Source organism: Penaeus japonicus, unplaced genomic scaffold, assembly GCF_977035675.1.
Source record: "Penaeus japonicus unplaced genomic scaffold, GWHDUDI00000001_assembly GWHDUDI00000029, whole genome shotgun sequence".
NCBI lineage: Eukaryota > Metazoa > Arthropoda > Malacostraca > Decapoda > Penaeidae > Penaeus > Penaeus japonicus.
Genome location: NW_028234431.1, coordinates 12,775,906 through 12,787,013, shown reverse-complemented (window position 1 = coordinate 12,787,013; position 11,108 = coordinate 12,775,906). Strand labels below are relative to the sequence as shown.

General features: G+C 34.2%; 2 protein-coding genes across 3 annotated transcripts in view; one reads left to right on the top strand and one right to left on the bottom strand.

Annotated features, from left to right (window-relative positions):
• Positions 1-202: 202 nt before the first annotated feature.
• Positions 203-4,398, top strand: LSm-4 (COMM domain containing 5 Like Sm protein 4). Of its 2 annotated transcripts, none has more exons than XM_086553916.1 (6): positions 203-360; positions 2,259-2,389; positions 2,521-2,633; positions 2,957-3,066; positions 3,259-3,405; positions 3,665-4,398. In XM_086553916.1, exons 2-6 carry the CDS (start codon positions 2,266-2,268, stop codon positions 3,834-3,836), a joined length of 666 nt encoding a protein of 221 aa, XP_086410042.1. In that variant the 5' UTR covers positions 203-360; positions 2,259-2,265; the 3' UTR covers positions 3,837-4,398. The 2 variants fall into 2 exon arrangements, with proteins under 2 accessions (XP_086410042.1, XP_042879842.2); XM_043023908.2 differs by having other exon boundaries at positions 209-375.
• Positions 4,399-5,260: 862 nt separating this feature from the next.
• The window catches only part of Echs1 (Enoyl-CoA hydratase, short chain 1), an 8,693-nt gene continuing 2,845 nt past the window's right edge, over positions 5,261-11,108 (bottom strand). Inside the window, exons 3-8 of the mRNA XM_043023786.2 lie at positions 10,050-10,236; positions 9,576-9,718; positions 6,414-6,533; positions 6,163-6,230; positions 5,857-5,935; positions 5,261-5,452 (exon numbers count right to left, since the gene is read on the bottom strand). Of these exons, the coding sequence (XP_042879720.2) occupies positions 5,870-5,935; positions 6,163-6,230; positions 6,414-6,533; positions 9,576-9,718; positions 10,050-10,236 (584 nt within the window). The 3' untranslated portion in view covers positions 5,261-5,452; positions 5,857-5,869. The remainder of the gene's footprint in view (positions 5,453-5,856; positions 5,936-6,162; positions 6,231-6,413; positions 6,534-9,575; positions 9,719-10,049; positions 10,237-11,108) is intronic.

Below are 11,108 nucleotides of genomic sequence, written 5' to 3'. Positions count from 1 at the left end.
CTATTATTATTTGGACTATTTATTATCCGCCATTATTACCGCTTTCGTTGTCATTATTATCATTATAATCATCTACATCATTATAATAGTATTATTATCATTATCCTTATTATAGTTGTATTAATTCAGATGTACGAAAAGTATCCCCGTAAAGTAATTTATATACTAAAACAAAGTCGGTATTTTCTCGTGTCCTTTCGAAAGTTGAATGTAAACAAACTCAGCTGAGAATCGCTATCGGAAGTGGGAGGAAACAGAAGTTGTTCTTTGATCCCGAGGATATAGACGTCAAAAGTCTAAAACCCTATAAAAGAAGAAAGCAAAAGTAGAAGAGGTTGTTCTTCTCCTGTATGTATTTGGGTTAGTGTAAATAAGGTAGGATTAAAAGTGATCATTTTCTTTTAAACAGTTACTTGTTGAGGGTCGTCATGAATCGGCACATATAATTTATATGATAAGCATCACTCAGTCTTGTAAATTATATGTAAATAAATAGTAAAATGTTATGGCAATAAAGTTTGCGGGGAGAGAATCAATATAAACTTATATGTTTTGAATACATAATCTATAACTATGAAGAATTGCTCAAGTGCCGTTTAGGGCCCGTAAAAATAATAATAAAAAAACCCATAATCAAATGTCAACTGTTGGTGATGATGATATGTGTCTACACTTCCACCAACACAAAACCCCCACCTGTAAACATCCCCACCAACACCATGCAACTTGACACAGATACATCAAAGGATCTCTCTCCACTATATCCCAACCTCTCTCTCTCTCTCTCTCTCTCTCTCTCTCTCTCTCTCTCTCTCTCTCTCTCTCTCTCTCTCTCTCTCTCTCTCTCTCTCTCTCTCTCTCTCTCTCTCTCTCTCTCTCTCTAATCTCTCTATCTCTATATATATTATATCTATATATATACTGTCTATCTATATATCTCTATATATGTTATGTATCTATATATATGTATATATGTATATATATATATATATATATATATATATATATATATATTATGTACATATATATGTATATATTATATGTATATGTAGATATGTGTATATATATGTATATGTATATGTATATATTTATATATATATATATATATATATATATATATACTTATGTACATATATATGTATATTTATATATATGTATACATATTTATGTATACAGGTGAATATATATATGTATACATATATGTATATATACATGTATATATATATATGTATATAAATATGTATATAAATATGTATATATATGTGTATACAAATGGATATATGTATATATATATGTATATATATAAATATATATATATATATATATATTTATATATGTATATATATATTTATATATATATGTATATATGTATATATATATATATGCATGTATGTATGTACATACACACATACACACATACATACATGCATACATACATACATACATACATACATACATACATACATACATACATACATACATACATACACACACACATACATATACATATACATGCACACACACACACACACACACACACACACACACACACACACACACACACACACACACACACACACACACACACACACACACACACACACACACACACACACACACACACACACACATACACACATACACACATATTCATATACCTATAGCCATACCCACCCCCACCCCCTTACACAGACACAGACACAGACACAGACACAGACACAGACACAGACACAGACACAGACACAGACACACACACACACACACATATACACATACACACATCATCCATCCCATCCCCATCCCCACCCCCACCCCCACCCTTTCACACACACACACACACACACACACACACACACACACACACACACACACACACACACACACACACACACACACACACACACACACACACACACACACACACACACACACACACACACACACACACACACACACACACACACACACACACACACACACACATACACACACACACACATACACATACACACACACATATTTATATATTTATAGATTCTTGTATTCTTATATATTTATCTTTGTGGTAGACCATACTAAGGTGTTCTGATTGGCATTTCATTGAAGATGAAAATATTCTGATAATCCAAAGGAAGTATTATTCATTTTTCATGTAAAAAAAATATATGTTGATTACAGATTCAGAAAGCGAAACATTAATCACTTGTTATTTTTTAATATTCCAACAATGTCTAATATGTTGTAACTGATTACCCCAGAAGGAAAATGGCAACAGTCCCAGGAAGTTCCCAACCCATCTTGTTTCCTGCCCGTGTACCCCCTGAAGTCCAGACACTAATGAAGGCAGCAAACAAGATGGAGAAACCTTTGTTTCGCAAGATTATCAAATGTGAGTTTTCTCTTTAAGATTGATTTATATGTATTTAGTCATTTTGACTGTTCTTCATAAACAATCCTCATGCTGACATAATGTCATACAATTTTTATGTTCAAGGGCTTAACACCTGTCTTTTGTTACAGTGGCACTTGGGTATCTCCAGGGAACTCTAACACCAGAAGAATGTGAGACAAACATGAAGCAATTGTGTGAATTTAGTAGTCCTTCAGTTCCAGTAACCGAAGAAACAGTAATGGTGTGTTCAGTATATATAAATATATATAAAATATATATTTAAAAATATAGATGCATTTAAAGATATATTGATATATTTAAAGACATAGTTACATATAGAGATAGAAATAAAAATGTACAAATAGATATAAAGATATATTTAGATATATAGATAGATATAAACATATACATCTATATTTATACATATATACGTATTCACATAATGTATCATATATGTATTTTTTTTCATTTTGCAAGACAGTAATTCATATTTTAAAGAGATCAAATTTATTGTAAGTTTTTTTTTATTAAGCTATTACAATAATATTGTTTATCCACCCCAAGAATATAAGCATCCAGTATGCAGGTATCATTACATTACTAAGGACAGCTCTAAGGATGAATACAGTAACAACTCGACAAGACATGCTGGCTGTGGATCTTAAAAATCTTGGGTAAGATTTAGGTTTCCAGTTGATTAATGAAACACATTCTCTTGCAGTAAGTTATTTCAATTCAAGTGATAATAATATATTATGAATTACTCTTCAGAAACATGCAGTTGTATTGGTATAGCAACATATCTACAGTAAAATGTGATATTCCTTCCTATTATACACATTTAGATGTAGAGACAAATATTTCAGGTTGCCAGAGGAATTTGCTTCGGATGTCTGCAAGGTTGTGTATGGACCTGCTCGTCCAGATATTGACTCCCAGCTGATTGCTTCTTCACCATCACTTCCACACTTGGTAAAGCTTGAGTGGAGAGTGGAAGTCACAATTTCAACTAGGTTTGTGTATATTCTTTTTTTTATGGAAATATTCATTTCATGGTGAGGGAGATGCAAATGATTGATTATAGAAAAAATATTAAAATATTTCATAATTGATATGACTGTTTAAACATTTCTCATTTTATTTGGGCATGATACTAAGTATATTTCATATAAATTAGGGAACTAGGAAATTAAATCTGTTACATTAGTTCAAGAAGTTAACAAATGCAATGTTATTTCATTATTAACTTTACCACAAAAATTCATCCCACAGTTGGTTGTCTCGTGTCCTGGAACCTGTTGTAATGATGAGGATGAGTACCAGTGATGGAGCACTACACACCTTTCAAGTTCCCCTTTCAAAGTTTCACCAACTTCGTTTCACTGTTGCCAACCTTTTACAACAAATGGGAGCTTTAAAAGATTCACCCTTATGTAAAAAATAAGTTACAATTAATATGATTGTCAATCTAGGAAAAGGTAAAAGTTTTTTCTTTTGCCATGTTAGATGATTTCTATATATAGTACCATGATCTTTCAGTAGGTTAAATTAACCCATTCACGACGGGGGCATTCCAGCCTTGCATGTCACAATGCCGGGGCTCTCAAACGCATAGGCCTAAATCAGTTAAATAAATGACACCGTATGGCGTCACCCAGCGAACAGGCCTTGAATGCGCGGTGCCATAGTGTATCACCCGTCCAGAGAGGGTTAAGATAAAGGTTTAAAAAGGGTAATAATACTATTGTACATTCCAAATACTGATGAAAATGGTTATTTTATAATTTTGAATAGAAACTGAATCCCATATAAACAATACATTATCTTAACTGCAAACTAGTCAATCACAAATGCCATTATGTAACTATGGATTTGGTGATTATTCATATACAGTATCTTGGTTTACATACACATAAATTATACAAGTTATTTAGATTATAATAGCTTTCTGTATATAAAAAGTATATTGTATCTCAAATTGCAACAATAAAAATGCCATTCTTTAACTTGTTTGGATGTTGGGAGCAATCTCTACACCAATTCATAATTTAATTTCAGAAGTCTATGAATTATTTCACTTTTTCCCTTAGCAGACGGGGATAGATTTGCTTGGCCAAACTCTAGGATAGGTTTTATTTTAGAGTGAGGCAGCTTGAAGCAACATAATTTGAATCTCCCACTTTCTTTCAGTAACTCATTGTAAAACTAGAGCTGTTTTTGTATTTTATTGAGTTTAGAGACTTATATGTGCCATATAACAGGCTCTATCAAATGCTGCAGTTGACTAAAATTGTAGTATATGATCCATAATAGTTCATTATTTTCTTTATACTCAGTGTGATAGAAGTATTGCTGTTTTATGGGAGGACAAAAAGCAACTTTATTTTTTCGTATTTTTGTGCTGTCATGAACAAATAAGAAAGATATAACCACCTACAATGAAGATAACATTAGGTAGGGAAGAGGAAGGAAACCTGTGCTTGTAACTGAGTGCCACAGTGAAAGGCAGCCATATTGGCACAGGAGCACATTTTAAACAGTGGGTATGGATTGAGTCACCTTCCTCTTTTCGTTCTACCCTGCACATCCTTCATCGTTGGTACTTTAGAGCAACAGATCATCAAGTAGCTGTGTGCCACTGCTCTATAAAGATAGTGCTTGCTAGAGACCATAGATGGGTGCCATTCAAGGCTCTCTCTCATGCTGGTGCTAGGAGAAAGTGGTGCCATCTAGATTTTGGACGTTAAGTACCTTAATGTTTCGGTAATTACAGTAATTATGACTGCAATTGCCATCACTCACTCCTTTCTCATAGCACAATAAAATAGCACAGTGATACAAAATGTGAGGATAAATAATGAGAGTCTGTTGACAAGGTAAATCATAAAGGACTGATCTTTTTTTCTTTTTAATTCTAAAATGTTATGTCATTCACATGGCTATGATATATGTCATCTAACTCGTCTGAAAATTTTGGGTCCCTTTCTATAATGCAGGAATTCATAATATGGTTTGTACAACACAACTGCAAGTTTCACACCTCCTTGACCATATTTGATTCTGAAAAAAGAAAACTTAATTTAGTTATGCAAATATTTGCTGAAGGACAAAAAGCTCAGGTATATTGTACAGGTCAATTATAGGAGGAATGGGAAGTTCTCTTTCAAAACTTTACCTCATTTTCAAAGTAGAAAACCATATTCATGAAACATCATCATAAATCATTCAATCACAAAAAAATAAAAATAAATACATAAAGAAAGACATGAATTATGTATTCTCATTTATGATACTACTTAAAATGAAATAAAAACAGCTGGACAGAGAGAGAGAGAAAAAAAAAGGCAACTTATTTAACAGAGAAAGCAGTATGCAAGGTGATAGGTATTAGATTAAAATATCAACTAGCAAACGAGCATTACATAGCGTGATACTAAAGAGTTTTCATTATTAAGTGATCTTACCTTATAATACACTTTAGCTGTCTGTGAAGTTAGGTGACCTTTTTTCAACAAAGGCTGTCATACCTTCCTTTCGGTCATTCTGTTACAAGAAAATGCGAAAGTTTTACCTCCTCTATTGACTTTATTTCTTTTTACATTTTCTATATCACCATCTTTATGTGAATTGATGATTATTAAAAAAAAAAAAAATCATATTTTAATATCAACACATAACAAGAACCTTGTACTTCCAAGTAAATATTACATTGATAAATCAGATCTATCACAGAGATGCTTGTATAAAATATGCTTTTCCAAAATACTCACTGTGGCAAATGTCCCATAGAAGAGACGTTTTTCAAGGTGAAGTCCCTCATTCAAGGGTAATTCTTGAGCTGAAACAGACCAAAATATAGAGTAATATTTCCAAATCTTATATAAAGCAACCAATTTAATTCAGATATGAAAATTAAACAAATGAAAGACATATTGCAAGTATAAATAAATTTTGAAGTTTACTTTGACAAAATCAAATAGTTGATAATTATATAAAAAAATGAAGAAGAAGGAATACTTACATTTGTTGACAGCCTCTTTGCACATGGAAACCACGAGTTTTGAATGCTTTCCAATTTTTTCTCCAAGCTTGACTGCTTCATCAACCAGCTGGTCAGGGGGGTGCACAGAGCTGACCAGTCCTACAAGAAAAATACAGAGTATGTGATTTGCACATCTTTATAACTATATAAAGTTCTTAAATCAGAATAAATTGTGTCATCATGATAATTCAAGGTTCTATCCACATCCACTGTCTTAAGCTCCGCAGGTTTTTTCACTGCTCTTCTATCTACATTCTATGATTTCAATTACACACAGTCTCTTCATTATTCTCCAGCCTCACTAAGAAGAGTTTAAGTGCAGTCCAGGAACTTCGTTATCTTAAAAGCACCATATAAACAAGGAAAGGTCACAGCTAATTTTTAAAATATATGTCTGTCCAAGGTCATACATCTCAAGATATCACGCCAAACTGCAGGATGTGATGCTTAGAAGGGAACTTAACTATTACTTGTCTTTAAAATCTCTCAGGTGATGATATAAAATGATTACTATATTTATTAAAAACTAAACAAACATCTTTCTCAGAGTTAACAATTAACACAAGGCAAAGGATTACCAAAATCCTGTTTCTAAACTAAATATATGAAACTAATACAACACTGATATCAAACAAGTAAAATAGGTAGTTCAACACTGTTAATCCAGCAAGTGATAAATTTCAGATATTCATTTGAATTTTAGAACAATTATGTAATTATAATTCTGTGTGCCCTAAAACTCATAAAGACTTCATGAGTATGAGATCTAGTTTATCATGTTCAGACAGTGATTCACAAGGATTAATACCATGTCCATTTTGGACTCAGATCATCATGAGTCCCTGAACTTCCTCTTTCTTACTCGTTAGTTAAATTTAGTTCCTCTTGTGTTTACTGTGTTTTTCTATACTTTAACATAAACATGAATCTTGGTTTTCCTATCTTTCTTTTTCCATAAATATATCTTGATAATGAATGACATTAACCTGTAAACGACAGGTGACGTCTTGCCTATCGATGGGTTTCATGACATTCGGGGATTTTGGATCACTATGTTATTTTATTGTGCTATGAGTAATGAGTGAGTGATATTGACAATTGCAGTCATAATTATTATAACTGCCGTAATATTAATCAAAATGGGTTTCAACTCGCATCCAAATCCTAGATGGCACCACTTCCTTCTAGCACCAGCAGTAGAGAGAGCCTTGAATGGCACATCCACGGTCTCTAGCAAGCACTTATCTCTATAGAACAATGGCACATAGCAAGTTGCTGACCTCTTGCTCTAAAGTACTGCAGATGAAAGATGTGCAGGTAGAACGAGAGGAGGAAGGTGACTCACACCATGCCCAATGCCTACAATGTGCCCCTGTGCCAGAAGGGATACCTTTTATTGCAGCACTCACTGTCAAAAGCACAAGTTTTCACCCTCTTGCCTACCTCTTCATGTTATCTTCATTTTGGATGGTCATAAGTTTTGTGTTCGTTCGAGACAGCACACAAATACGAAAAAATAAAGTTGCTTTTTGTCCTCCCTTAACCCATTGGAGCCGGTTCACGTGATGACACATTTTGTGTTTTTTGCGTCAGACGCCCGGGACTAGCTATGAGCGCAAGCCTGGCGCTCGGGTTGAGCTAGCGGGCAGCTCAGGCTCGCGACTTGTGCGTCCGAGAATCTTGAGGTGTTTGGCTTATGCATTTGAGAACCCCGGTATTGCGACCATGCAAAGCCAGAACGGCCCTGGAGTGAATGGGTTAATACAGCAATACTTCTATCACACTGAATATAAAGAAAAAAATGAGTTGATATGGATCCTGAACTACAATTTTAGTCAACTGCAGAATTGATAGAGCCTGTGATATGACAGATATGTCTCTAAAAACAGTAAAACACACAATAAAACAAAACTCAAAAATGGCTCTTGCTCTACAATGAATGACTAAAAGGGAGTGGGAAAAATCAAGGTGTGTTGCCGAAGCTGCCTTGCTCAGAAATAAAACCCATCCTGGAGCAAGGGTAAGCAAATCTATCCCCGTCGGCAACGGGTTAAAATGCCTCTTTTCTTATGATGGTTTGTAATTAACAGACTCCAAGTTCTTTTCTGTACTCTTTTCACTAATTTAATCAAGTCCTAGCTCTCCTCAATTCTTCATCATTTGTTGTGGGACCAGCTGTCTATGGTAAAACTACATCCCTTGGTCTCTAATAATTTCTTCCACTACTCTTGAAAGAGCAGATATAAAGAAATAAGAGTGATTCTGGTCTTACCTTATCAGAGAAGTTAGTTTTCCAAATGTTTATAGATACACAAAATTTATATATTTTTTTTCTTATTCTATCAAAATCTTAATATACATTTTAAATAAATTTACTGAAATTTAATATTGATAAAATCTGTTATATCTCATGATGCTGAATGGCACCTATACATGCCATCGTTCGGTATACCCTAAAGTCAGCAGTACCTATATACACCATGACAAAGGAAGATGCTCTTTGTTCTGTGGGCTATATAGGTGTGTAATTTTATGGTTCAAGTATTATTCTCCGGCAAAAGCCTGCTCTTCTAATTCTCATGTGGCCAACCTCCGTATCGACCAAGACGTAATGGCAAGTGCTCTCCAATTATTCCCATGTCTGTTTTTATATAGGGTGGTTTGGGAACTAAGTGTTTGTATGACTAAGCCAATGAGCAGTGCACCAACTGGCCTGGGTCTTGCCCTTATCATTTGGATATTTAAGTTCATATTATTTCCTCAGTGCTTCCCCACCGCTACGGCACTCTACCATCTCCCCAAATTAAGCCTTACATATATACACCTTTGTGTTTTTTATGCACTGGTTACAGTACAAAAGTGTTCACATTATATTCCAAATACTTCTTTATTTGCAGATTGGCCTCTTAATGCAAAACATTTGTTGAGTTTGTTTCTTATAAATTGTTTCTTACCAATATCAAGCAAGCACAATACTTATGAAACTTATTTTTTTAAAATCATGTAGCTATTTTTTATGCATAAAGAGTAAGAATAATATTTTCCTTTAGGGTGCATACATATGGAGGAATTGAATGTACTTCAGAAATCTGGAATTTCAATCAAATTTTTCCTTAGCATATAAATTTAAAGATTTCTTACCCCAAGCATCTGCTTGCTGTGCTGTGATCATTTCGCCTGTAAGACACATCTGCATGGCACGTGACTTGCCAATGGCTCTTGTCAAGCGCTGAGTGCCACCTGCTCCTGGGATGGTGCCAATTACAATCTCAGGTTGGCCAAACCTACAACAAAATAACATCATTAATTATTCACTTCATTGTTAAAAAACAACAGAGGCAAGAAATATGACAGAAAGGCTCTTCAATAAACTGCATTTCTATAAAAGCTCTTCCTTGAATTCTTCCATACATGATTCTAAATAAAAATAACTAGTGTGCTTTAACCCAATAACAGGGCTGTTTTGGCTCCAATCAGTCAAAGTGGCAGGATATTTCACCCAGTGAAAACGGGTTCAGAATATATAAAAACAGGCAAAATACTCATCAAAACAAAACATTAGACAGAAAGAATGAAAAAAGTGAAAATGTATCTGATAAAAAGAGGATAACTTACTTTGCCTTTTCTCCTGCAAGGATGATATCACACATCATTGCCAGCTCACAACCCCCACCAAGTGCATATCCATTCACTGCAGCAATGACTGGCTTCTTGATCTTTGTGACTCCATTCCAATGCTCCAGAAAGTTGGACCCAAAGCATTCAACAAACTGCTTATTCTGCATCTGCTTGATGTCAGCACCTTCAATGAATATAGGATTCAAGTAATTTAATAATATTGAAATCTGATGAAATTTTGTATCACTTACTCCATCTCTTAGTACCCTGATTCCTATCCTACTTATAATAGCTGTTAAAGAAAAACTAACCATTCCAACAATTCCAAATTAAAAATACATAATAAAAGAAGTATTTGTCCTCAGATGTCATCTGCATTTTGATGCAAAAAATGTACGAAAAGGTTTGTATAAATATGTTGTATTCCATGCATCTTAACCCTTCCAAGAGGGGCCAAATCTGAAGATATTCAGCCTGGGCTTGGCAATTTCTAGACATATGGTATGAAATATGAGTCTACAGGTGCTATAATACTAAAGTGATACTAATTAGCATTTTGTGTAATAGAACACCATAATTGGAGGAATAAAAAGCTTGTAATATGAACAAAAGGAAAAATGCAGTACAAGAGATCCTACACCACCAAAATGCGTGCAGTGGAAAGGTTATTCAACTTAAGCATCCTCCTTAATCTTTAGTTTTATGAAGCAATTGTCCTAGTGAAAATAGCCAAACAATTGGAAAGTGGTAAAATCATTTGGGGTCATGGCTGCTATGTCTATCATTCTGTCCTCAAGGTCTTACACCAAAGCGTAGACATGTCCAAGCGATTGAAACTTAATAGGGAGCCATTGCTGACAGTGGAAATAGAAATTCTACTTGCTACTACTAATAGTTGATCCTCTTTATTCTTTCGTTTGTGGTAATGATTTCATGCAAACTTGGGGTGATTATCATTCCCTAGAGGTGAGATTACCTCCTTGATATTGCTTTATCATATGTGGTATGTTGGTGTTTCCTCAGTTCCCCTCCATCCTTTTCTAGTTGCTATGTTAA